General features: G+C 54.4%; 2 protein-coding genes and 1 non-coding gene across 5 annotated transcripts in view; 1 reads left to right on the top strand and 2 right to left on the bottom strand.

The window, feature by feature from the left end:
* Positions 1-13,553, top strand: part of Txndc11 (thioredoxin domain containing 11) — a 61,566-nt gene extending 48,013 nt beyond the window's left edge. For 2 of the 3 annotated variants that reach the window (XM_046445706.2, XM_046445724.2), the window contains 5 exons: positions 1,611-2,403; positions 4,658-4,800; positions 5,265-5,374; positions 8,679-8,759; positions 12,819-13,553. In XM_046445706.2, coding sequence (XP_046301662.1) covers positions 1,611-2,403; positions 4,658-4,800; positions 5,265-5,374; positions 8,679-8,759; positions 12,819-13,437 — 1,746 coding nt within the window. In that variant the 3' untranslated portion in view covers positions 13,438-13,553. Of the gene's footprint in view, positions 1-1,610; positions 2,404-4,657; positions 4,801-5,264; positions 5,375-8,678; positions 8,760-12,104; positions 12,416-12,818 lie in introns of those variants that run through there. The other variant, XM_046445715.2, reaches the window with a different exon arrangement.
* On the bottom strand, positions 3,391-3,463 carry Trnaa-cgc (transfer RNA alanine (anticodon CGC)). Its single transcript has one exon. It is a non-coding gene; the product is annotated as a tRNA-Ala (tRNA).
* Snn (stannin) lies at positions 13,478-22,857 on the bottom strand. Its single transcript, XM_046445739.1, has 2 exons — positions 22,754-22,857; positions 13,478-16,447 (listed from the first exon to the last, which is right to left on the bottom strand). The coding sequence occupies exon 2, from the start codon at positions 16,359-16,361 to the stop codon at positions 16,095-16,097; it is 267 nt and encodes an 88-aa protein (XP_046301695.1). The 5' UTR covers positions 16,362-16,447; positions 22,754-22,857; the 3' UTR covers positions 13,478-16,094.
* Between the last annotated feature and the right edge of the window lie 3,918 nt (positions 22,858-26,775).

Here is a 26,775-nt window from a genome sequence, read left to right as displayed (position 1 = left end):
AGCTAAATCCCCAGCCCATGAAATAAAATCTTGACTGAACACCTTTAAGCAAACTACAGCAAAATTTGATTCAAATAAACACACTCCTCTAGAGATTAAACGCTTTTGGATTATAACTGTTTCTTCTTTCTCACAAAACTGGACAAGGGTCAGAGAGACCGGGTAAAGATACTCAGTTTGGAAATGGAAGACTCTTGTGAAAAAATATGTATATATAAATTGCTGACCCTTGTAGGTAACAGAACATTTGTCAGGTGCTTGACTCTGTGCTAGCCCCAGGGTTAGCAGGATAAATCAAATGTGTTCCCTGCCTATGGCAAATAAGCCATAAATAAGCCTGGGCAAGAGGGATTAGAAAGGCTGTAGTGGCCCTGGAGGTGTGGACATGGACGCCAGCTCGTCCCAGGGTAGAGAGAGTGAGGTTTGCTGGAGCAGCCACCCAGTGCAGAGTCTTGGGAAGACGGGGAGGCGCTGTCGTGGCCTCTGTGAAGGCAAGGCATCGTGAAGGTGCCTGGTCTGGTCTACAGAGAACCGAAAGGCCAGTGGGTCAGGTTGGGTTCGTCCAGAGGTTGTAGGGACCCATTAGATGTCATTTGGCCAAGGAGTGTTGTCGACCTTGGGATCGTATTTTTGAAAATAGAGTGGGGCAGTGTGAAGGTTCAGTTACTGCAGGGAGAGGGTGGTGTCTGAGTTCAGGTGGAGCACCTGAACTGAGGCAGTGGCTGTGGACAGGAGGGGCTGCCAAGCACGCCCAAGTCAGAGCAGGCTGCGTTTAAGGCAGGCGATGCCCACACGGGAGAAGTTGAAGATCAGCCCAGTTTCTTGCGTGATGCTGCCATTTTCCCAGAGAAGGTGGTATAGGACAAGGAAGAGGTCGGCTTATAGGGTAGGTGAGATAAGTGAGTGTGGTTCAGAATGGGCTGGATTGCTGACCTCCTGTGAGACAGGACTTTATGGAATTGTGTATGTTGTGAAATACGTTTTTGTTGTTGTTGTTACTGGGGATTGAACTCAGGGGCACTGAGCCACGTCACCCACTGTTATTTACATTGTATTTTGAGACAGGGTCTCACTGAGTTGCTTTGCGTCTCGCTAAGTTGCTGAGGCTGGCTTTGAACTTTAGATCCTTGGGCCTCAGCCTCCTGAGCTGCTGGGATTCAGGGATGTGCCACTGCGCCCAGCCTGATGTGAAGTACTTTGATGCACTTGCTTGGGCAGTTTTTAGACTCATTAATGAAGATGTAGAAAGAAGACCCTGTGGAGGAGTTCTTCTGGTGTAACGGAGCGTGCACTCCCTTAGCAGTTGAGGGATTTTACTTCTCTTTCCATTCCTTGACAGCCTGGACTTAAGTCCTGGGCTCAGCCCTTCCCTCTCCTCTCATACAGTGGGCTAAGACATCTCCAGGACCCCTTCTGTCTCAAAAAAAAAAAAAAAGTGTTCACTGCTCGTCATTAGAATGGCATGTCATGAAAAGTACCACCGCCTCCGAGCAGGTCTGGGAAGGCTGCTGCACCCAGAGGCTGGCCTCCCAGCCTGGGCTCCGCCGCCACCCAAAGGGGTGCTTTCCAGGCATCTGCTGGCCTCTCACCAGCTTTGCCCTTTCTTTCAGATCACCGAAGTGGCCTTGGAGTACAACAACTGTCACGGGGACCAGGTGGTGGAGCGTCTACTTCAGCACCTGCGGCGGCTGGACACACCTATGTTCCAGTCCCTGGCGCCACAGCCACCAGCTCCACTGCTGGACACACCGCCGATGGCAGCGTCCCCCTGCTGCAATAGTGTGGTGCTGCCCCAGGGGCACTCCTACTCCAGGACCCACAATGTCTGTGAGCTGTGTGTCAACCAGACTGCCGGGGGCCTCAGGCCAAGCTCGGCCAGCATGCCACAGTGCAGCTTCTTTGAGATGGCAGCAGCCCTGGATTCCTTCTACCTCAAGGAGCAGACCTTCTACCACGCAGCTTCAGACAGCATGGAGTGCAGCAATTTTTTAACTTCCTATAGCCCTTTCAGCTACTACACTGCATGTTGCAGGACCATAAACAGGGGCGTGGTGAGCTTCATCGATTCTGAACAAGGCGTCTTTGAAACCCCAACCCTTGCATTCTCTTCCCTGGAGAAGAAATGTGAGGTCGCCGCCCCAAGCTCCCTTCCTCACATTGAGGAGAACAGGTATCTCTTCCCTGAAGTGGGTGTGGCCAGCACAACCTTCACCGGCCTGAGCTGCAGAACCAACAAGACCCTGAACATCTACCTTCTGGATTCCAATTTATTTTGGTTATATGCAGAGAGGCTGGGTGCTCCGAGCTCCACGCACGTGAAAGAGTTTGCCACAATTGTTGACGTGAAAGAAGAGTCTCACTATATCTTGGATCCAAAACAAACGCTCATGAAGTTTACCCTAGGTACTGTAGGTGGCATCCCCAGCACACTAAGTTTTGCCTAACTTGGCCTAGGTAACTCTGATGGAGAGGGCTCCTTGCACTGGGTTGTGGGGGTGTTGGCAGCTCTGAGGCTCACTTTAAGTCTGTAGACTATTGGACATCGTCATTATCCATCAGTCATAATCTTAAAAGAACTCATTTGGTCTGTTAAACGGAACAGAAACTTCCTCACCCAAACTTTGGATAAGTTTATCAACCTGTGGGGGTAAGAGTCCAACTCTCTAGTTGGCCGTTCCTGTCACATTTTTAATGTCGAGCCAGCTGTATGCAGAGGGGACCTGGCTGTGTACTGGGCAAGGAGGGGAGAGCTGTTCTGGGGGGACGTCCAGGGGCTGATGAAGGGGAGCAGTTAGCAGCATGTCATTCTTGAGCAGCCAGGAGAGGATATTGAAGTGCCTCCCCCTCGCTGCCTTGCAGGTCTGCACTCTGGCCTCAAGGCCACCAGGCCTAATCTGTTCTGCAGCTTTCTAGGAATGCTGCTGTGACCTTGGGTGCCTGGATGGTAACAAGCAGGGGTCAAGTGCAGTAGGCAAACAGCAGGTTGCAAACTAGTGGAATCCTCTTCTGGGTTTACAGCTCCATATGGGTGAGACCCCAGAGCTTGCCCCTGGGGCTTGGCAGCAGCAGCAGCAGCAGCTGACCCACACTGCCTGTTCCCAGGACCTTGGTGGAGCCCTGGGCAGACAGAGGGAAGTGAGAATTCAAAAGCCTTGTTAGTTCAGCCTCACTGGAGACTTGGGGGACAGGCAGTATGTGCCAGATGGAGAAGGAGGAACTTGGTAGCAAAGGAAACCGTTTTCAAGTTCAGAGGGTTTGAAAGCAAAAGTAAACTCAGGAGTCCCTGAATACTGGTCCTCAATTACGTATGGCAATCATGAGTGCTCCTTGGTGCTTAAAAGAGCCCTGGGACCAGTCTCTTTCTGGAGGACGTGATCTTTTTTTGTTTGTGTGTGGTGCTGGGGATCGAACCCAGGCCTTGTGCGTGCGAGGCAAGCACTCTACCAACTGAGCTACAGCCCCAGCCCAGATGATGTAATCTTTTGATACTACAAATTACTCCTGATTCGTGTTTTCCAAGAGTATTTTTGTCTATTGGATTTTCTTAAAATGAAACAAGTATTTATTTTTTAAAGAAAGTGTTCATTGGATCTTTCGATGAGCTCATGATATGTTCACTCTGAATGTCAGTGTTAGCTGAAAGAAGGCTTCTTCAGATTTTCTTCTGTCTTCTGTATCCACTCTGAAATGTCTGGCTTAGCCGTTTCTTTGTCTTGTAGGTAGTGACAGTTCTTAGGGTCCTTGTGAAACAAACCATGTGCTTGTACCATTATTGGCTTGGAGAGTTAACTCTCAAGGCAGCTGTCTCTAGGGCACTTTGCAGAATTAAGGCTGCATTCAGATTAGGAAATAATTCTTGGTTTTATGTTTTAACGGCATAGCCAACTAAATGTCCCTCAGATTTGACAATGAAGTCTCTTTAGTATTCACATAACATTCTTCACTTCCTCCTCCTCCTGCGAACATGCCCTTGTTTGTTAAGGTCTCAAAGTGGAGGGAGTTAGAAGAAAAAAAGAGAAGCAAAACTCAGATTAGTGTTGCTTCAGCTGAGGCAGAGGACCCTAAAGATGGTGGCTTCTGTGCAAATGGTAAAACTGTTGACTCAACTTAGGGCCAATGGTATGTATTTAGGTTTTATTTAGGTATTCCACCACAAATGATTGAGTTTATTTTCACTAACCTCTAAAAAAGGAAACTTGAAGAATCTTAATAAAGGAAACAAAAAGTAGCCCTTTCCTCAAATTTACGAGTGCAAAATGCCCTCCACATTACGGAAGCTTGTGCGTTTCTGCCTCTGTAGTTACATTTAAAGATCTTAGCATCCTAGGTTGAAGTCTCTTGAGAAGACCATGGCACGCTGGTGGTGTGTGCCTTCTCGCATGGTGCGTATCTGTGGACTAGGCCCCTTAGAAAAGAATAGCCTGGATTCCAGTGCTGCGTGGTTTTTGTCATCTAAAGGACTGTGGTGGTTAACACTACCAAAGCTCTGCCTGGTGCCACCCTGGGCGGCTCTGTGCAAGGTTTGGCTTAGAGGTGAAGTGTTACAAATGTGAGCATGGGAAGTCATTTCCATTTTTAAAACGTGGAGTTTAAAGTAGCCAGTTACTCTCCCTGTACCTACAAAAGAGTTTATTTCACTTTTTTTTTTTTTTTTTAGAGTCTTTTATTCAAAACTTCAGCGTCCTCTACAGTCCCTTGAAAAGGCATCTCATTGGAAGTGATCCTGCCCAGTTCCCTTCTCAGCATTTAATCACTGAAGTGACAACGGATACCTTCTGGGAAGTTGTCCTTCGGAGACAGGTATGGAGTCACAAGGGACGCAGAGATTAAACTTCTGTCCCTTTTGAAATAATTTCCAAAGCTGCAGTTGTTGGGGCGAGCAGTTTTTTTGTTTGTTTATTTTTTCAGTACTGGGGGTAAACCCAGGATTGCTCTACCACTGTGCTACTTCCCCAGCCCTTTTTTATTTATTATTTCAAGGCAGGGTCTCCTTCTGTTGCCTAGGCTGACCTCAAACTTGCAGTTCTCTTGCCTCAGCCTCCTGAGTAGCTGGGATCACAGGGTATCCCCATCTTGCCTGGCGTGGGCAGTCAGTTTGTGATGTACAAATTAGCCACATGACATTTTGCTAGTGGTGGAACTTGAGATCTGAAGATGAAAACTTCCCTGTAATTTCTGCATGGGGCCTAACGTTAACCCCGCGCAGCAGGGACATGAGGCAGAGCCTATTGCCCAGGTCAAGTAATGGTCTTCCCTGTCCACAGGATGTCCTGCTGCTCTATTACGCGCCGTGGTGTGGCTTCTGCCCATCCCTCAATCACGTCTTTATCCAGCTAGCTCGTCTCCTGCCTGTGGATGCACTCACGGTGGCCAGGTAAGGAAGCCCGTGCTCAATGCTCTGGGCTGTGTGCTGCCCTCACTCTCCCTGCAGCTTGGCCGTAGTGTGTGAGGCTATGCCCGCTGACCTTGAGCGAGCCTTAGATTTGGTGGTTAGGCTGAAGCCATGAGCAGAGCCTGGTTGAAACCTCCTTTCCTGGTGAATTCTGAGTGTTCCATGATGTTGAGTGTGTTTAGGACTGATTGGATTCTTTGGAGGCCAGGTGCAGTTCTGTCTGCTTGGTATCATGGGAAGGGGGCTCCTTAGAATTGCCACCTGACCCTGGGACATAGAGTACCAACCTTTGTGTTCCTCCTCATTTGTGAAATCAAGAGGAAGGATTGGCTGATAGCCTTGTATTCTAGTTTTGTGATTACATGGGTGCTATATGTGGGTTCCATATAAGCAAAAAAAAATAGAGTCTTTTTTGTTCTTTTGGAAAAAGAAGGCTCAAACAGAGATTTTTAGATGAGGTAGTATTGCGGTTCAGATTTGGTGTCCCCGCAAAGATGCTGCTGCAGGAATATTCAGAGGTGGGGTGGTTAGTTATGAGAGCTGTATCCTAATCAGTCCATCCTAGTTTGAATGGACTTGCTGAGTGGTAACTATAGGCAGGTGTGGCATGGCGGGAGGTGGGTCACTGGGGGTGTGTCCTGGAAAGGTGCCTCTGTCCTTTGGGTCCCTTTTCTCTTTCTTTGCTTCCCAACTTCACCATGAGCTGAGCATCTTTCCACTGCTGGGCCCTTACCCCATGATGTTCTGTCTCACCTTGGGCCAAAAGCAATGGAGTCAGCCCTGTGTGGACTGAGACCTCTGAAACGTGAGCCCCAAATAAACATCCCTCCTCTAAGTTGTTCTTATCAGGTGTTTTGGACACAGTGATGCAGAGGCTGACTAAAACAGGTAGTAAACAGTTAGGGCTGGGGGTTGTTTAGATTTAAGCTGCACCCCCCCCCAAAGCCCCCTACAGATAAATTAGGTGTATATAAAAGATAAAACCATAGAAAACATAGCAGAACATAGAATGCTGGATTTGCTAGTTCTTTGGAAAGTTGAAAACTTCCCTAGTGGAAGTACTTAAAAAATTAATAAAAAAAACTGGATGTGGTGGCATACGTCTGTAATCCCAGCGACTTGTGGCTGAGGCAGGAAGATCACAAATTCAATTTAGCAAGACCCTAAGCAATTTAGTGAGATGCTGTCTCTAAAAATAAAAAGGGTAGGGATGTGGCTCAGTGGTGAAGCACCCCTGGTTCAACCTCTGGTATAAATAAATAAATAATAATGAAAATAATAAGAAAAGGAAGATGCATAGATTTCATTAGAAGTATATACAGTGAAAGGAAATCAGATGTAAAAAATGGGAGCATAAGTAGTTTACAGTATCTGTATTTTGCCTGTTATATCCAATGCACTGTCAGTAATAACTAGAGCCAAATTCGGGGAGTGATGTGCTAAGAGATTTTTCTGTACAGAGGACTTAATCATCAGAACAGTCATTGAAGCCAGTATGATCATCATTTTATTTTATTGAGGAGGAAACTAAGGCACAGGAAGATTAGGTAACCTTCTCAGAGTCACACAGCCTATAGGTGATGGATCAGGATTCAGAGGCTCCAGGCCCCTCGCCATTAACTTGGTTTAAGGACCAGTGAGGGGACTCCAGTGTGAAGGAAGGACATGGGCAAGTTTTTCATATAAGAGGACAGAGTATATAAACAGCTTGGGAAATTACAACCTAATAAATGTAAATCAAAATACTAACAATGCATCATTTACATCTATTAAATTAATAAGTGCTTCTAAGTGACAGTCTTGTGTTGATAAAATGGAGTGAAATTGGCACAGTCACATCTAGCTAATGGAATGAGTAAATTGGCACAATCCTTTTGGAAATGTTGGCAACGTCTGCAAGGAATCACAAAGGCAGCTATGTATTTCTGACCCAGTTAATTCCACTCTGGGAGGTTAGGGAAACGGGGATCCCAGCCCAGGGACACAGTATTCATATCCAGTAGGAGAGGAAACGCAGTTCTGGAGGTCGGTCCCTTCACAGGAGCAGTGCATCTCATACAATTAATTGAAAAGAACAGAGCGTGAGATACTAACTGCTCCCAGAACCACGTCAGCTCTCAGGCCAGGTGTGAATGGGGATCCCAGAAAGAAGGCCCCGGGTAGCCCAGTGGAGCTCTAAGCGGGTCTTGACAGTGTTTTTCTTTTTAATGTCACAGTCTGCTCTCTTGTTGAAGTAAAAATCACAAGGAAAAACACGTGATTATAGGATGTAGTGTTCAACGCCACTTGCTTGAAAGACGGAACTCTGGTGCTGTAGGTAGGCTGCCGCAGGCAGAGGCAGGATAAAGTTGTGGTAAACTGTTTTTCATCCAGTTAGGCCTTTTTTTAGTTGTGGATGGACACAATACCTTTATTTTGTTTATTTTTATATGGTGCCAGGATCGAAACCAGGGCCTCACTCACGCTCAGCAAGTGCTCTGCCACTGAGCCACCACCCCAGCCCATGCCCGTTTTTGAAAAGTGAATTTCACCCTTTTGAATAAACACCTGGCGCTGACTTACCCCTTCCAACCCCACAGCAGTTGTACTTTCTGAAAGTGTCCATCGAGTTGACGGTTCCACCATGGCAGCTTTTGCATGCGCTCTGGTGAACATTGGCCACGCGGCCCTTCCACTAGCAGGACCGCACCCTTCCTTGGAGGATCTGTCGGCTCTCTGTGTCCAGGCAGCTTGCACAGGAGCCCTGCCCCAGGCCCAGCTCAGGCCTGAGGACTCACCATCCAAAGCACCTGCTCTGAGTTCCTCAGTGCCTGAGCACAGGGTTGAAGACTGATGTCATTTTCTGTATTCAAAAATTAATCTAAAAGCTGCTAAGGAGATTGTTTTCAACTTCCATTCAGATTCAGAATTTATGGAAAAGAGAATAATCTTCCATCTTCAAAATGCTTGATGTATTTCATTCAGTTGATTTTCTTTTTCTAGAACTAATTCACGCATTAAGGTATTTGGCCAGACCCTGTCAGATGAGTGAACTGTTCCTTAGGTGTCAATGAGACATTCTTTGGCAGGTCATGATTACTTTGAGGACATTATGTTGGCCCTCAGTGGAAGGCTTTCCCAGGGTGGACAGCTGCACGTCTTGAGAGCAAGGTGCCTGACACTCAGTGAGCGGGGCTGGGCCAGTGTGGGATGAACAGCACCAGATTCCTTAGGTATTAGAGAAGGTTCTTTGAGCTGGGAGCTCCCTGGGCCTCTCTCTTACCTCTGTTTTCTCTTTGTCTCCCAGAATTGATGTGTCTCAGAATGATCTTCCTTGGGAATTTATGGTTGACCGTCTTCCTACTATCTTGTTTTTTCCTTGCAACAGGTAAGACTGAATTAAAAAAAAAAAGAAAATTCTTTTTATTTGTCAATGGACCTTTATTTTATTTGTGGTGCTGAGAATCAAACCCAGTGCCTCACACATGTTAGGCAAGCGCTCTACCACTGAGCCACAACTCCAGCCCCTGAATTTTTTTCAATGTAGGGCAGATAAGATTCTCTTGTTGAGGTCGGAAGATGAAATGAATTTGAGTTATAAAAAAACCAGGTGCTGTTGGCACATGCCTGTAATCCCTGCTACCTGGGAGGAGGACAGCCTCAGCAACATACCAAGACCCTGTCTCAAAATGTAAGGACTGTGGATGTAGCTCAGTGGTAGAGTGCTGCACAAGGCCCTGAGTTCAATCCCTAGCACAAAAACAAAAACCTTATGAAACATCTTCTGTGACTAAACTGATCAAAAAATATGCCATTGGAAACATGGTATAAGAGCTCCAGTGTCGGAATGTTGTGTGTGGTGTTAATTGTCTTTGAAGAGGTTTGCTCTTCCTGAGTCTGTTTCTTACAGGAGCATGCATGTGGCCATCAGAATTGGTTAGCTTTCATGGCCCATGAGCCAGGATGGGCAGGAAAGACCCCATGTTTGTGGGGTGAATGTGCAGCCAGTCTTGGCGCCCTGCGGCCCAAGCCTTCTCCATGCCCATTCCCATTCGGCCCTCCCAACGCCCCCATCCCTCTTGAACAAGATGAGCGGGGACTTCTCACTGACAGCACTGTCCTTCCCTGGGTTCGGGGAGCACTGAAAAGTGGCCTTCCTCTGCATACATACAGAACACTGTGAATGTCTGCCATAGTGTTGACCCTTGACCCTGTCAGTTTCACCTACACATATTCCGGAGTCACTTATTGCTGCATCTATGCCGAAGACCCTAGCAGCAAAAGGAGAGGGGATTTGGCAATCAGTGACTGGGGGTGCAAACGTTTCAGTAGAAAAGAAAATGAACTCTTGGCCCTCTCAAGCCTAATAAACTGGATGTTGGCTCCCTTTTAGGTACAGATTCCCTTGCCTTTAGGGTGGGTCCTCCTGGGGGTTCACTCCTCTTCTCTACTGCAATGTGTGCTCAGGTCCTTTAGGGAAGGCCCTGACGCGCACGTGCAGCGTTTGCCTCCCTTTCAGGACTCCCTGTGCCCCTGCTCTTCTCACCTGCAGCTCTAGGAGAGGGTTTCCTGGATGGGCTTTGACTCATTGCTTGGTTTTTGCCATTTATCTTAAAGAATGTTTGCTGGAACACTCCCTGTAGTAGGGTCTTGTCAAATCATGCACTAAAATCAGAACGTGACTCACCCTGTTCTGTCGCTGGCTGTGTCATGATGAGCCTTTTTCTTTCTAAGAAGTGTTTAAATTGCCACACAATCAAGGAATCATGGACTCCAACACTAGCAATTTCATCTGTGTGGGACAGAAGTTGGGCACGTAGTTTAACGACATGTAACCTTGCATTCCAAACATAGTTGGAGAAGGTATTAAAGCTATGGCACCTAACTTGTACCTTTGCATGAGGAAGTTCTCTGCAATTGGAACGCATGGGTATGCACTGAGAGGGACAAAGAGACACACATGGAGGACAGTGCAAGGCGGTGGCTGTTGGGAGGCCTGCATCTGGGGTGGGGTTCTCTGCTGAAGCTGCCTGCTGTGAGAAGCATGAAGCCGAGCTTATTCTCCAGACCTGGGCAGGTCGGTCACCAAGCCCCTTCCTGTGCCCTTAAACAGTGAATAGAGGAAAGTCCAGTTCTGTCCTGATAGCGAGCTCTCAGTAAATCAAAGCCTTATTGCTTTGGATTGGAATTTTTCTCATTTCCTAAAAACAAATGGGAGGCACAAGTGAAGTGAGCTCCCACTTGGTTGGAATGCCTGGTTTGACCAGGAGGTCAGTGGGCAAACGATGGGAGCTGGCAGCTTGCAAAGGAGGAAATGAAAAGACCAACCATGTGATAAGACTGTTTTCCCGTTCACCTGCTTAGGCTGTTTTTAGTGAAAGAAATATGGAATTGTATGTACACTATGAAAAAGGCCCACTCGTGCATGCTGTGGGTCAGATGCATAGGAGGGGAATGTCAAGGTGGGGGGTGATGGCTGCGGGTGGATCTCTACATCCCTAGCAAGTTTCTGCAACAAGCATGCCTCGTTTTGTAAAGATTATGGGGAAAACTGCAGAGGAGCCTGTCCTCAGCCAGGTGTGCAGCCTGGCTGGCTTCATCCTGCTCCTGCCACCCCCTACCAGAGGCAAGAAGCCAGGTGGGTTCCAACGGAAACCATCACCTTTCTGCATAGGGACATCTCAGAGCCTCTCCTCCTGGCCACCTGCCTGCATCAGATTCTCTGGATTTCAAAATGCAGGTGCTCTGGCCTAACCCTCCAGGGGGCAGGAGGTATACACACTCCACCAACAGCCTTCGGCCTGGTGGTCCCTGGGGAGGAGCCGCTTCTGAGGAGCTCCCAGCCCTTCCCTCAAGACTCGGGGGACTCAGACGAACGGCAGAGCCTCTTACCATCATGCTTCCAAAAGAACAGCAGTTTGTTGCTGCTCTGTGTTTTAGCTACTTTCAGAATGGACAAAAGCATTTTAGCATGGCCATTAGGGAGTTCGTGGCACTGCCCCAGGACTTCTATAGTTGCATGCTCACAGATGTCTCCAGACCGGCCCGCTAAGGTTCCTCCTGGCCCTTCCCTAGGGGTGGTGCACCTCTGCTCTGCCCTGGGAGAGTGGCAGACCCAGCTGCTGAATTGCTGGCTGCCCTCTGCAGGGGCTGCACTTGACACCCCATGTGGACAAAGCATTCATGTCCAGAGAACTGTGCTTTAACAGAGGGGACGATTAAATTATTTTATAAAACAATTTACATGCAAGGTTCCATGTTCTTTGTATTGACTGTCACCTGAAAGTTTCCATTAATACTGTGTGCAATGGAGCATATCTGATTTTGATTTCCTTGTGATTTTTTATTTGCTAGGGAAAGAACATCGATAGAACCCCTTTTGACATTTTTAGGTATTTAGCCACTGGTTTTGTGTGTGGAGAGGGTGTGTAAGTTTTTAACTAGTGGTTGCTTAAGGAACAATGCACGTTTTTACAAAGCTAACCTTGTGTATTCACTCATTTAATCCTTAAAAGAATCCCGTGAGGTTGGGGATACTCTTATCATCCCCCTTTAACAGAGGATAAGTCACTTGTCTAAGAACACATGACACAGAGCAGAACCACTCTGGGCAGCTGACGTCTGGAGTCTCTGCTCTCGACTTCCATTCCTTTAATATCTGAGGGAGCTGATACTGTCTGTTGCCGCCCCTCAGGCATAAATACAGAAGGCTTGTAATTTTGGTCTGTTTCAGCCAGATTTTGCCTGCACAAGTGAATATATCTGTGAGAGACTCTGGCTGTTAGACAATGAAGTTCTGAAAAGGAATTTTCTAAATCAAGACTTGGAACAAAGTTGTGGGGAACCCTGTCCACGGTCACCCTCTTCCTTATTCTGCGCTCTCAGGACCAGGCAGCCACGCTTGACCTGAGCCCCTTGGTAGGTCTGGTTGCCAATAAGACCTCTCCAGGTGGAGCCCAGTGTCTCCTGGGGGATTGAGGGCTTCTGCCTTGGACGGGTAGAAATGCTTACTGAGAAAACAGACGTTTCAGCTTTTCTGATTTCACCAAGCATTGTTGATGACCACAAAGTGACATAGTGACAGTCCTGCCCAGGAAGCCCATGCTGCATGGTCACTAGGCCTCACAGAGCACTCGGCGTTTCCCCACGCTGCAAGTTGCTGTCACTGGCTTTGGGCCTGAGCCTGGGAGCACTTCTGGAAGGCCGTGTGCAGAAGCTGAGCTCCAGCCTCAGGAACAGACACACACTTAGGTAAGCTGCCGTATCACAGCGCAGCCAGCCTCGCCTGTGAGAACTGCCTGCTCATGCCCATCTTCCCTCCCTCCAGTAAGTCAAGTCCTCAGGATGTCTTTCTTGCTAAGCATAGCTGCCTGACCTCCGCAGCAGCTGGTTTTACACCATCCTGTTGCACATGTGTGATCCTTGGCTCCTTTCCCTCTCTTTCCAGAAAGGACCTAAGTGTGAAATACCCTGAAGACCTCCCCATCACCCTTCCAAATCTGCTGAGGTTCATCTTGCACCACTCGGACCCTGCCTCCGCCCCCCAGCAGTCAAGAGTGTCTACCCAAGACTGTCTTGAGAGCGAGGCAGTCCTACAACAGGGGCACATCTCCCACTTGGAGAGGGAGATCCAGAAACTGAGAGCAGAGATAAGCAGCCTTCACCGAGCACAGGTGCAGGTGGAGGGCCAGCTCTCCAACGCCCGCAGGGACGAGCGCCGGCTGCTGCGACAGCAGCAGACCCTGGAGAAGCAGCACAGCGTGCTCCAGCGGCACAGCGAGCAGCTGCAGGCCCTGTATGCACAGAAGGCCCGCGAGCTGCAAGAGCTGGCTGACGCCTCGCAGACCCTCCTCACTGAAAACGCGTGGCTCAAGATCCTGGTGGCCACCATGGAGAAGAAACTGGAGGGCCAGGACCGGGCTGAGGACCCAGCCCCCCGGACAGAGGTGCGTCCTGAGCACCCTGAGCCCACAGGTGCCCCCCAGTTACCTGGAAGCGCCCCTTCGCCTTCCAGTGGCAGCTCCTCGCTGGCACCTGAGAGGAAGGGTGAGAACAGGACAGACTAACTTGCAAAGTGACATGAAGGAATCAGAGGTGAAAACTGTGTACTGGGAATATATTTATGCAAATTTTATTGAAATTTATTGTAAATAAAGATTTTCTCAGTGGTCTAGAAAATCAACTTGAATGTCATTCAGCTTTTATTGAACAGGGATGACATCCCTTCCACTTATTGCACAGACTTGGTAGCTTTGAGAGAAAGACAGTAGCACAGTCCATTTGAAGATCTGTCTGGAAAATCAGTCCATATGTGAGTGGCTCAGTGTCAGAGCGTTCCCTCCCACTGCCCTCCCATTGCTTCTGCCATGACATGGGGGAGAGGTTAACTCTGACTGTCTTATAAGACTTGAACACAATAGTTGGGCTATTGATAAAGAAGTGAGAGAGGTCATAATTTACTAAGCCATTGGAGTGTGTGGCTTGGGATCTATGCTTAAAAAAAGTAGCCATTGATAAGGAGAACAGGGACAGCCACTGTATGTTGCTCCCCAGTGTCATGGGCAGGGTCGTGCTCCTCCCAGACACCCCACCAGCACCCCACTGGGCCTGCCCTCATCCAGCACTGCCCCTGGCCAACTCAAGCTCTACAGACGTGCCTGGCTAACGGAGGGGCAAGAGGACCTCCAAAGTGAAGCTGATGAGAGAGCAGGGCTAGTCATCTCCAAACAAACTCAGCGGCACAGTGAGAACTTCAGGCGCCAGAGTGAAATCAGCTGAGGATGGATCAGGGTCAGAGGCTGAAGGTGCAGATCCCGCCACTCATGCAGCTGAGGCTGTGGGCCACCAGCCTCATGGGTAGTGGGAGCCAGCCTGGAGGTCGGAAGGGAGAGGGGTGGATCCAGCACCTCAGCCTTTTGTCGGCATCTTTGGGCCTCCTGTCCTCCCCTCTGGTCCTGGCTGCAGTGGCTGGGTGGCCTCTCCCAGCCTCTGCCCCACCTGACTGCCTCTGCTTAGGCCCAGCTGTCCCTCCACCACCTCTTCCCCACTGCGCCATCCGTCAGGGGCAAGGGCATTTCCTCTCCTGCTCTCTGGTGCACCGCCACTGCCTGCAGCACAGATGGCCCAGTCAGCCACCCCTCCCCACCCTGCCCCCGGCCACTGCTTCATGTCTGATGCTGCTAAAAAGGAGGCTCCCTACAGCTCCCCGGGGCTCCAGAGAGTGGATTAGCTCAACAGGGGAGTTGCCTCCAGCAGGGCCAGGAGGCCAGAGCTGTGCCTCCCACTATGCTTGCTGCTTGCCAGCAGCTCAAGTGCATGGGGCCAGCACTCCAAAGTCATGCCAGGGCTGGCCTCCGACTGGTGACCCAGGATGACACTTGAGCCACATTTTGGTGATGGTGTAGAGTGTGTATACAGTGGGTGGATTAAAAACCTAAGCTCGCTCGCATGGGACAGCTTGAGGCGCAGGCCAGCTCCACTGAAAGCCACCAACTCCTGCCCGTGAGAACCAGTTCCTGAACTTGAAATTCACCCCCTCTTCCTGTGCTAAGCACGGGCTGGCAGGGAGCATCTGGTGGCTTCCTGGTGAAGCCAACACCGCATGCAGGGCCTTTGAAGAGATCAGGGACTTTTGAGATGGGCCACTAAGGAAAGTGAAATCCAGTACCCAGCAGGTGGGCGCTCATCAGAGAGGAAAGGGGGCTAACTTGTGAAAAGGGAAGAGGGGGGGAAAGCCAAATCTCCACCTCCTCCCTTCCAGTGCAGAAAATATTAAATACAAAAACAAAACCAAAAACTTGCTCCTGGGCCAACTGGGTCTCAGCTGACAGTAGCCACCAGAGCTCTGGTGCTCCTCTGAGGATCAGTGACTTCAGCAAAGCCCGTGTCAAGATGGGGTACTCAGCATGCTCACAACCAGGGGGCCAAGACACTGCTCTGCTACTAGGACGCCTGGCAGCCCTCGGGACGCGTGCCCTGACTCGTCCTTCACTGGCTCCCAAGCAGGTACGTAGCTTCCTTGCAATAAGCTGCCATCATTGGGCGCGGTTAACAGCTTAACAGCTGCATCTACCTGGAGGAAAGAGGGAGGGGGCGTGGCTCTTCATCTACTACCAGCCAGAGAGACATCACCAAAGCATCCGGACTGACTGGTCAGCCAGAGACTTCAAACTGACGTCTCACTTCTTTCACATACAGGCAGGTAGGCATCAGAGACTCCTGCCAGGTTCAACCCTGGGCCTTACACGTCCAAGACCCTCCAGGGTCTTGCCTCTGCTCATCGTGAGTACGGCCATCATCGACCGGTCCCATGTGCTCAATATGGTATTTTTAAAATTCAGCAAAAAAAGGCTTTAAGCACGTGCGTCTGGGGCCTATGTACAGTTCACAGGTTTGTTAGTTCACGCATTACAGTAGTAGCTCTGTCAAAAACAGGCTCAGCTAAACATTCAAGTAACAAAAGCACTACGGGGCCACAGCCCCAGCGTGGCCCCAGCAAGGTCAAGCCTGCCCACTGCCTGCAATGGGCAGCCCCACCAGGAGGCCAAGGGGAAGCCCAGGACAGCCAGGACCCTGGAGTCAGTGCATGTGATGGCCAAGCCTGAAGAGGCCGGGCCAGCAAGCATCAACCCTTCCTCTCAGACAGCAGCATATCTGTGTGGTTCTGCCCCTCCTGGTGCCACTTGGCTGGCTGCAAACAGGACCGGAAGCCTCGAAGCCCAGATCAGCCGTGCACCTCTGGGCCGCTGGAGGTCATCAGCTTGGCCTTCCTCTCCACGCACGGTCCCTTGGCTGAGTACTGCACCAGCAGGAAGGGCTCCTTGGTCTCGCCATCGCCCACAATGCTCTCCTCATCCTCCGACTGGCTGATGCGCTGTAGCCGCAGGTAGCACCAGCAGCCCAGGATCAAGGCCCCCAGTGCAGCAATGGCGATGAGGATGACAATGACCGTGACCACGCCTGTGGTGGGGCTGTGGTCCATGATAGACATGGTCAGTGCTCGTGTGGCTTCCTCAGCAGGAAGCTCCTGGGGCGGCTGGCTCAGTGAGGCTGGAACTCCAGCTGGACGTGAGGGTCCTGAAAGACAGAGCGAGTGGAGGCTACACCGGGGCCCACATGGGGACTGCACACCACCGGAGAGCTCCAGCTGGCACCTGCATGGGCTCCAAGTTTGTTTTTCTATTTCTATTTTGTTGCCTGCTTTGTTGCCAAGGCTGGTCTCAAACTCCAGGGCTTAAGCAATCCTCCTGCTCGGCCTGAGTGCTGGGACTGCAGGTGCTCCCCCCACTCCCCGGGCTCCTCCCGAGCTGCCGGGATCACGGGCGGGCGCCACTGCGCCCAGCTCTGGACTCTGTTTTTGAGAGTTCTTCAGCCTGAACACGGGCTCTCATCCAAGTGAGGGACACAGGACTGGCGTTCGGTGTCTGTCCAGAGGTTCACCCAGCCTGCGTCCATCAGGTGTCCCACACCTACCTGCTTCTGTAATCAGACCAAGCAGGTGACCCCTGGTTCAGCCCCAGGACCCAGTCGTGGAGGGGAAGGGGACAGAGGACACCTCTAAAGCTGTGGCAGGGTCCGTGGGAGGGCTGGACACTCCTCTGGCTCTTCCGTTTGCCATGTCTGCTCCAGGAGCTGCACCACTGGGTGTCACTAACCACTTGGGGACTAAGAGGAGCCAGTGACTTCCTGAAGGATAGAGCAAGGATTTGAAAGCAAGGAAATGACATCTGCTACTGTGGGGAGCAGGTGACACACACAAAGCAACCACGTCCCTCTGGGACTCCTGTGACAGGGCACAGCAGACAACAGCTCCTGCCACTGGGCCTGTGCTGGCCTGGGAGACCTGGAACGCTGGAACCTGGATGAGCTGAGGCCAAGATGCCAGGGGAGCTCTGGAGGGGCAGGGGTGGGCAGGAGCCCTGTCTGCACATGCTCAGCGCCTGGTGCAGGGCCCAGACTGCAGGCAGTCAGTGCTCCAAAATGCTTGTCACCACAAATGCAGGTGCCACATGGGGACACCAAGGACCAGGTGCTTGACGCTAAGATGGGTGGGCGGCGAGGGTGCAGGGAGGCCTGGCTGGGGCGGAATGGCATTGCTGGCGGGGGAAGTGGCGCTTACCCAAGGCAAGAGCAGGGAGTGGGAGCATCACCCTGTCTAGACAGAGGTGGGAGGGCACCCCAGGCCAGGCCTGCTCCCAGGTGTGGGGAGGGGTGAGGCCAGGACCCAGAGGACTGGGAGCTGCTGCCTCCCCATGTGACCCCAAGACAGCTCCCACCGCCTTGCCCAGCCCCAGAACCCTCATCTGCAGATGTGGCTGCTGGGGGGCAACAGAAAGTGGCTCCCGACCACAAGGGATCCAGAAAACCCACACTCCAGTCTTCCTCTCTTCCTATGCACCCAGGGCCAGGCAGCGAGGCCTGGACTCTGCCACTGTTGCACCCCTGGACACAGAAACCAGCTTGCCCTGGTGCCCCAGACCTTGCCCCTTCCTCTCCCCCGACACCAGTCACACAGCCACTACAGCAGCACACCCTGGCCATGGGGGTGAGGACCAGCCTGCCAAGCATCCCGTGCAGGCCCAGCACTCAGTCCGCCCTCAGCTGAGACTGGATGTCCACACGTGTAGTGTTTTCTTTCTCAGGAGTCGCATCCACGCAGCACTGGAAAAAGTTTTTCCCTCCAAACAGGATGGACCTGCCGTGTCCCTCAGCCATAGTGACCTTAATTAGAAGTGACTCGTACCCAACCTAGGAGGCTAGGGTGGGGGGGCTACCCAAAGGTCAAGGCAGCTAAGTTAATACCCCAGTGTCCAAGGACCGGCCCTCGAACCAGAGAGCACTGCCCACCACCTGCAGAGAGGCTCCAGGCAGGAGGGCGACAGTCCTGGGGCTATGTCCTTCTTACTGTTGGTTGCTGCCGTCCCTCTCACTGAGCCCACCACAGCCAGGACCCTTGCCAATCCCAAGACACAGGACACAACCAAGTCCACAGCTGCCTACAGGGCCAGCACGATGCCCGGGGCTGCTTCCCGCTTCCCAGCCATGCTGCTGCCACGGGCACATCCTCCAGGCCGCCTCCACCAGGCACCCCGCCTGGACCTCTGCTCCAGGTCTGCAAGAGGAAGCCACTGCCCGGGCACATCCTCTGCACTATCACCAGTGGACCTCAATGTAGGCTGCCCACCCTGGGGACGTCTGACGGTTCCTGCGGCCATTTTGGGTAGTCATAAACAAGGGGAGGAGGCACTATCACAGGGCAGAGGCCAGAGATGCTGCTGAACATCTCAAGGCCCAGGGCAGCTCCAGAACCGTGACACAGAGTGACCTGGCCCCAAATGCCACCCAAGGGAGGCGGAGAGTAAGTCTGACCTAGTTAATGCCAGCGCTTGCAAGATGCCCTCCTGACCCTGTCCTGCCCACTCAGCAGCCCGGCCTCTGCCCTCACCACTAGCCTGTCCCCTCAGGCCCCAGGAGTGGGCCTGCACTCCCTCTCCGGGGCCTCGGGGTGCAGAGCTGCCGGGACATCCACCTCCCACACAGCCTTCTGGGCAGGAGGGCAAGTCAGTATCAGTTTAGAAGGGGAAGTGTGTGTCTGGGGACTGGGGTGGCTCAGGGGCAGCAGGTGGGAGATGGCCCACGAGGCACCCACCAGTCCAGGAGAACCAGCGGTCTCAGGACTAGTAAAGAAACTGAGGCACAGGCAGCCCCAGCTCAAAGGGACCCGCTGAGGAGAGGGGGGGCTGCCCCAGGCCTGGAGATGGGCAGAGCCAGGTATGGGCCTCTTGCCCCACCCACCCCCAAGCACAGAGCGGGACCGAGCCACAGTCACGCCTACCAGTGGCCCCGGCCCTCCCGGAATGTACCGGTTCCTCCTTTCACTCACGAGCATTTCCTGAGAACTGATCTAAAAAATCTGATCACATCATTCCCCACTCAGACCCTCCCAGGCCTCAGAAGAAAATCCAAACTCCCCGCTGGCCTCCAGCGCGGCTCTGCCCCGCCTGTCCCTCCCCACCCCATGGTGCTCCTTCCTGTAACTGGGGCCTTTCTCAGAAGGTACCTCTGAGGGCCGCCACCCACACCTGGCCCCAGCAACCCCTCTCCCAGGCTCACCCCGCTCTACTTTTTCCAGAGCTCTCTGTCACCTGGAATGCTCTTGGGTCAGGGTGTCTCCCTGGCTGCTGACTTGCACCCATGGACACCAGGTCTGCAAGAGGAAGCCACTGCCCATGCACATCCTCTGCATTATCACCAGCACACAGTAGGTGCTCAGTGAAGGTCTGCTGAGTGTTCCAAGCCTAGGGACGCAGCGAGAAGTTAGAGGACATCCTGCCCTCAAAGGCAGGGAACCCCAGCTGAGTGAGCTCCCTAAACCAGGCCAGCTCTGGGACCCTGGGCACAGATCCCTGTGCCCACTCCAGCAGCTTATGAGGAAGCTCAGGCTGCAGCCAGAGTGTGGGGTCTGAAAGAAAGATGTGCCCGTGGATTCTCAGAGGACTCAGCCCATGCACGCCGGGGCAGCAAGGGGAGGTGGTGGCCGAGTGGCTGAGGAGCACAGCCCAGAGGGAGTCCAACATGCCAGGGCAGCTGGGCGCTGTGAGCCCCACTTTGCCTGGTTGGACCCCAGCCCCCCTGGGCCTCCTCAGGCCCCGAGTATGGCTGTTTCCTGCAAGCCAGCTGGCCCCTGCAATCCTACAAAGCGCATGGGCCAGGGTGGCACAGAGAGGGTCAAGGCCTGGGCTGGGGAGATGCCCAGGATGACACGTGGGAAACGTGGACCACATCAGAACGAGCATCACACCTCCTACACAGGCCTCTGGCCCCCAAGGCCCCTGGATGACTCCACTCGCCATCAGCACCCCCGCTTTGCAGATGAGGAGACCGAGGTGTAGAGCTGGGGTGGGCTGTCAAGAGTGAGAGCTGGAAATGAGCAGGTGACCCCCAAGAGCAAAGGGAGGTCGTTCACGTGTAGAGGGCCAGAGCAGGACAGGGCCAGCTGGCAGCAGAGATCTGTGACGCCCCCTTGTCCACTCTCTGGGTCAGGGCCAACCTGGCACCTGAACCCCACCCAGCCTACACTGTGTGCCCTGACCCGTGGGTCCCACAGACCACGCCTGGCAAAGCCCAGGCTCTCCAGTCTGCAGAGTTCTCTGCCCCCCAATCATCCCCCAAAGAGGGTGAAGCACAGGACATGGTGTGTCCCCACAGAGGTCATGTGTCCCCTGGAATAAGAGAATCAACAAATTCCAGGTGAGCACTGGCCAGCACCGGCCTTCACCCATGAGGCTGCCGCGGTGCTACAGCTGCTGTGCCAAGGTCCGGAGGGCTCAGGAAGACAGTCCCTGCCCAGGCACCAGTGGGTACAGGGCCTGGGTCTCCTTCGCAGGCCCCGCTTCTCCTCTGAGTCTGGCCCGGTGTGAGGAGAGGACCTAGGTGACCCTGCCTCTGCATGGCCTTTGCCCACGGGATAGGCGCAGGGCCCAAAGCAGGCTTCCGTTGGCTGCTCCCCGCCACTCAAGCATGTCGCTGCTGATGGCCTTGGTTTCTCAGTGCGTAAAGTGGGGACGAGCCCCTCACCCCACCCGAGGACCAGCAGGGCACACAGTCTGGCCCCGGCCCCGTGACACCAGCAGCCCTCCCCAGGGACACACTGCTGCTCCTGTCCCTTCCCCGGGCACACCATGGTGCTGCTGAGCCTGGCAGAGCTCCGCGCCCCACGTCCGCAGCTCCCACCTGCTCGCAGGGTGCCGCCACCCCCCAGGGACTCCACTGCAACCCCAGGGCAGAGCATGTCCCTCACCCGCAACACAGCCACCTGCCAAGGGCACTGACTGAGCCCAGTTCACAAACCAGACGCCTCCTGCCCTGGGTGCTGAGGAGGGAGGCAGGACTGCGGGACAGTGACAACCGGAGCAGGAGAAGCAGACTGCGGGCAAAGTGTCTGCCGTGCCAGGCCCCAGCGGCCCTGGACACAAGGACACATCCTACAGCAGGGAAGCTGACGGGAAGGGAACGGTACCGCTGTGCCGGCTCCGGTCCTGTTATCCCACCCTCCACCGCCTTCTCCAGAAGAGAAGCTGGCTCCAGAGCCGCGGCTCCCCAAGGCAGAAGAGGAAGCGGGAGCCAGAGCTCCGGGACTGCCCCAAGGTCAGCCGGGGTCTCCTGTGGCCCAGATCTGAGGCTCCTGCTCCCACACTGTGCACCGTCCACTGGTCATTCTCACATGCTGTTCTAGGGTCAGCCCCTTTGGCCAAACAACTTTGGAAATAGTGGCTGCTACAAAACTTGATAGTGACTATTATGTGCCAGACACCCTTTGCAGATTGTCTCCAAAATTTCTGCCTCACAACGACCCTAAAATTGAATGATTGCTCTTCCCACTCGACAGAGGAAGAATTTGTGGCTCAGAGAAGTTATGTCAGTTGCCCAAGGTCACACAGCTCAAACCTAGGCAGCCTAGATCTGAAACTCTGGATTCCAGAGTATGACTAAAATGTCATATTCTCTGGCACCTCCTCTCCCTGATGCCTGAGGCCTGGAGGGCAGGTAATCCCAGTGTGGCCCCCGTGAGAGCAGGCTGGGTGACCCGTGCTGGAGACTCAATGCGGGACGGGACTCGGGGGTGACAAGTGCCCCGGCAGCTCCCTCGTGCTGAGCGCGGGCGGCGTGCAGGCGCGGTGCCAGATGCGCTCCACGCACCCTCTCACTTAACCCTGCCAGGCGACTCTGTGGAGAGGGGAGGCAAGGCAAGGCGTGAGGGAAGCAGGGGCCCAGGCCGGGGGCGACAGCTGGAGAGGCCACTCAAGTCCGCTCCCTGAGAGGTGGGGGGACGGGGACCACGGGACCCAGTCATGCCCACGCCGCGCGGCCACTGCCAAAGGCTGCGGCTCGGCCTCAGTTTCTCCACCCTCGAAACGGACGCCAGACGTTGCTGGATGCCACCTCTCAAAGCCCTTTTGACCTCGCTGGGGGCGGCCAGGACCCCCACCTCTCCTGGAATTTCGAGAAATCCCGAAGTGTCCCGGAGAGCCCGGCAGCGGGCAGCGGGCAGCGGGCGCCGGGCGCAGAACTGCGGCCGCGTGGGGGACCCGCACCGGCGGGGGAGGGGGACACCGGGTCCGCGCAAAGCCGCCTCCGCCCCCCGCCGCCTCTTTGTCCGGATCTCGCACAGCGCAGCGGACAAAGAGCCCCCGCCCGCGGGCGCGGCCCCCAGGAACAGACCCTCCCCCGAAGCCGCGCCCCCGCAGGGTCGCCCCTCCCCCGACGCAGAGACCCCGGCCCCGGGCACCGCGCCTCGCGCGCGCCCCCACCCCGTCCGGGTCCGCCCCGGCCCCTCCTGCCAGGGCCCACCCTACAGCGCCCGGCCCGCCCGGCCCCGCTCACCATGGCGCGGCCTGCCGCCGGCCCGATCGCCCCGCAGCAGTCCCGCGGGTCCGGCTCCGCCCGCCCGCCAGCCCGGTCCGGCCGCCGCGCACCGTCGGGACGCAGGAGCCCCGCTCTGCGGCGGGCGGGACGCCACCGGCCCCGCCCCTGAGGGGGCGGGACCTCCAGGGAGGCCAATGGTGGGCCGCGCTTGGACGGCGGGGCGGGGCGGTCCGGGCGGAGTCACGTGCGCCTGAGGCGGGGCGGGCTGCCGGGGCGGGGCCGGGCGGGGGCCGCGCGCAGCTGGCAGAACCCGGGCTGGGGGCGGGCTGGGTTTCCGCGCGCGCCGATTGGGCGCCGGAGGGTGCGGGGCCCGCGACGGCAGTCCTCCCTGCGCAGTTCTCACGGCCACCCGCAGGCCGCGCTGTTCCCGCCTGAGAACGGGGAAACTGAGGCGCACCGCTCGCAGGAGCGCTCGGGGCTGTGCAGACGGGGGCGGGCACCGGCACTCTGCACGGAAAGACAGCTGGGGTCCTGGTTCCTTCGCTAGTTCACCCTTCACCATCCTTCTCTAGAGGGAACGCCGACCCTGTGCCTCATTCCCCAGTCGCTGCCCAAACAGCCCCGAACAGACAAAGGAGGCCTCTGCCCGCAGACAGTGGGGAATTGCAGCCTTTGACCACTGATGATCCCGGCTTGGGGGTTTGGGGTTTTGTTGTGTGTGTGTGTGTGTGTGTGTGTGTGTGTGTGTTGGGGGCTGCCAGGGATTGGACCCAGGGGCGCTTCACCACTGAGCCACATCCCTATTTATTTATTTTTTGAGACAGGGCCTCCCTAAGTTGCTTAGGGCCTCGCTGAGTTGCTGAGGCTGGCTTTGAACTCACAATCTTCCCAGCCTTCCAAGCCTATGGGATTAGCAGGTGGGAGCCAGTGCATCTGGCAAATCACGGGTTTTTTAAAAACTTCATACCCCCGTGGACAGGCCCTCCACTAAATGTCATGCCCTGAATTAATTGGTCGACACATTTTATCAAAATGACTTTTAAGAATTATCCCATTTACAGATAAGGAACCCAAGGTGTTAAAGAGCTCAAGTAGTGCTAGCTGTTCTGGTGCAGCCAGGGTTTTAGGTGGGTCCTGCCCGCCTGAGAAGAGAGGCTCCCTTAGTGCAGTAACCACCACTGGTTCACTCCAAGACAGTGACTGGAGCAGAGGACACTTGCCACTGGCCAGCTGGAGTCCACAAGGTGGGTGAAGGTGGGTCCTTCAGGGCTCTGAGGCCCAGGTACTAGGGAAGACAGGAGCAGGTGGAGGAGCTGGCTTCTGTTCTGGGAGCTGGCAGGATTGTTGCCTCAAGTGGAACCCTCTGGAAGAAGATGAGTCTGAGCTCCTTCCTCCCTCCCACAAGGCTGGACTGCACAATGCACCCCCCCCCGTCTCTTATCTCCTGACTTTCCTTCAACTGGAACATTCTTCCACTTCCCTTTTCAGGTTTTCTCTTACATGCCCCTTGTCGGGAGAGCCCCCACTCAAGGGTTGTCCCCTTGGTCATTCTCCCCTAACCACTGTGAAATCGGTCCTTTTCAAGGACGCACAGTTAACTTTAGGTCTGTCTGACCCATTTGGTGTGTCCCATTCACTGCCGAGTCTACAGTGGGTGACAAATAAATGCTGAATGAGTGTGATGGGAAGGCAGCTCTCCCAGCCAGCCTAGCTGCACCCCAGCCAGGAAGGAGGACAGGCCCAGGAGGCGAGCTGGGAGTTGCATAAGAGTGGGGCCAAGAACGACGGAGGGAAGCCTGGCTCCCCGCCAGCTGCCCCGAGACCAGAGCCAGGCAGCTCCTGCTCCCGAGTGGGCCGGCCTGTGGGCCACACCAGGGAACATGGAGCAGAGGAAACCGTTTCTCCCCAAAAGCCAGTTCCAGTGGCCTCTGGTCCTAGCCTCAAGTTGATTTCGCCTCATTAGCAGTCAGAGCCCTGGGGAGCATGCTCAGATCTCCAGAGCCAGAGCTGGCAACCCGATGACAGGAGAGGCAGGACACTTTGATGAAAGCCATGCAGCATGGCACAGAAACCGCCAGCCTGCCCAGCTTCAGTCCAGCCTGTCCTGCTGGGTGGCTTTGAAAGAGCAGCCTAACCTCTCTGGGCCTCACGTTTTTCATCTGAACAAACAGGGATGACAGCAAGGTCCACTTCACAGGGCTGAGAGCACACCGAGGACTCAGCAGCCTCGGCCACTTGCTGTTTACATTAGTAACGGGGTCTGGCAGGTTAAGCTATGGCACTGCTCTAAGCCTTGACCTCCTTGTCTTCACAACCCACCTCTGGGGCTACTGAGAGGTGGGGGGCCCTGGCCTCAGCCCATCTGGATCCAGCCATTGTCCCACCCATGATGCTCCCACCGTGGTGACAATACAGTCAGGAACAGTACAAACAGCGACAAACACCTATACAGAGTTGCCATGCCCCGGCCCCTGTTCCAAACTCACTGGAAACCCCATGCACAGCTCAGGAACCACCCGGGGCAGCCACTCTGAGTGCAGTGCCTGAGCTTCTGTTTCTCATGAGCTAACGGTGAACAGTGAGTCACCTGCAGAAGGCCCCAGTGGGGACCATGCCTGAGGGCGAACCCACAGAGTAGCCCCTGGCGTCTGCTCTTACCAAGACCCCAACTGGTGCCCCAGCCCCAGCTTTCTCTACCCAAGAGGCAGGATGTGGGCCTCTCCCCCCAGGCCCACATCCTTGGAGGGAGATATTGGCGGCCTCCGTGGTGACATCTGGCCCAGCATCCCCTGAGTCCTCCCTATTGGATGGGCTGGGGGGTCTCAGGTGTTCATTAGCCAGCAAGATAATTAAGGGCCGAGGTGAGATTTCCGGGCTCCCTGGGGCTTGCCGGCCGCTGGGTGTGCCCTGTGCTAACCTGGCCCTGTGCCCACTGGGGGAGGTGGGGAAGAAGGGGAGGGGGCTGCGACCAGGACGGGGTTGCTGGGATTGGAGAGCGGAGAGAAGTCAGCTGCCCGGGGAGCTCCTGCAGCGAGCACCCCCTGCCTAGCCACAGCCATCAGGCCCTGCACACGGGTGGGGGTCTGCTCCCAGGACACCCCCAAAGGGCTCCAGGCCTAGAAAGAAAATGAAAACTTCTTGACTTTGGCCACAGGGGAGCTTCCTGAAGGGTGAGATGCAAACCACTGGTGAGATTTGCAGGGCAAGGATATGGGGGACACAGAGAAGGTGTCCCCTAGCTCTGAGACACACAGCAATTCTTGTTCAAGGGGAGGAAGCCCCACTTGCAGCTAGTGCAGCTTTAACATGGCTGAACCCCTTACACTGAGAAGAGAAAGTTGACCTCGCACCCAGAATCTTGGGAAGTCAATGCTCATGAGCTAAGATGGATTGTTCTCTGTGTGCTTACGTCTCAGTTCCCTTCCAGGTAGGGCCGGCTTCGGGCTTTTCCATTTACGATCAGTGATCGATGCCCATTCCTCTTAAAATCGGCATAGTCAGGGGAAAAAAGTACCTTAGGATGTAAAGGAAGTAACGACAGAGGTGTTATGGGACATGGAGGAGGAGGGGCGGCGGCAGATCAATGGCTGAAGTGCAAGGAACCAAGTGGCAAATCCCAGCCTGCCGCCCACAGTCCTCCCGGGCCCTGGCCCAGGAGAGGCCTAGCTGGGCCCCATGTCCACTAGAAAAGTGCACCAGGCTGTCAGGGTTGAGGGGGCCTCAGTCAGCCTGGGGCCTGTGGGGTAGTGGGGTGGGAGGAGTGGGGAGCAGCTGGCCTTGCCTGGGGTTCCCTGACGGCTCCCTGACCCCAAGCACAGGTGCACCGAGAGCCCTGGGGTCTGTCGGTCACCCAGCCTCTGATGGTTCATCCATCCACTCACTTAGTTATTTGTTCATTCTGCCGGTCTTTACTGAGCACCTGCTGTGTGCCGGGGACTGTGCTGTGCTAGCTGCTGAGGAGACGCCTGGAGTCTGGCAGGTGCTGCTCAGCCCTGAGTTCTCCCCAGGGAAACAAGGACAGTGTGTGGCACATCCAAGGC

This window comes from Marmota monax, unplaced genomic scaffold (assembly GCF_021218885.2).
Source record: "Marmota monax isolate L192 unplaced genomic scaffold, Marmota_monax_Labrador192_F-V1.1 WCK01_AAM20220418_F8-fsc00035, whole genome shotgun sequence".
NCBI classification, from domain to species: Eukaryota; Metazoa; Chordata; class Mammalia; order Rodentia; family Sciuridae; genus Marmota; species Marmota monax.
This window is presented reverse-complemented; position numbering and strand designations above follow the sequence as displayed.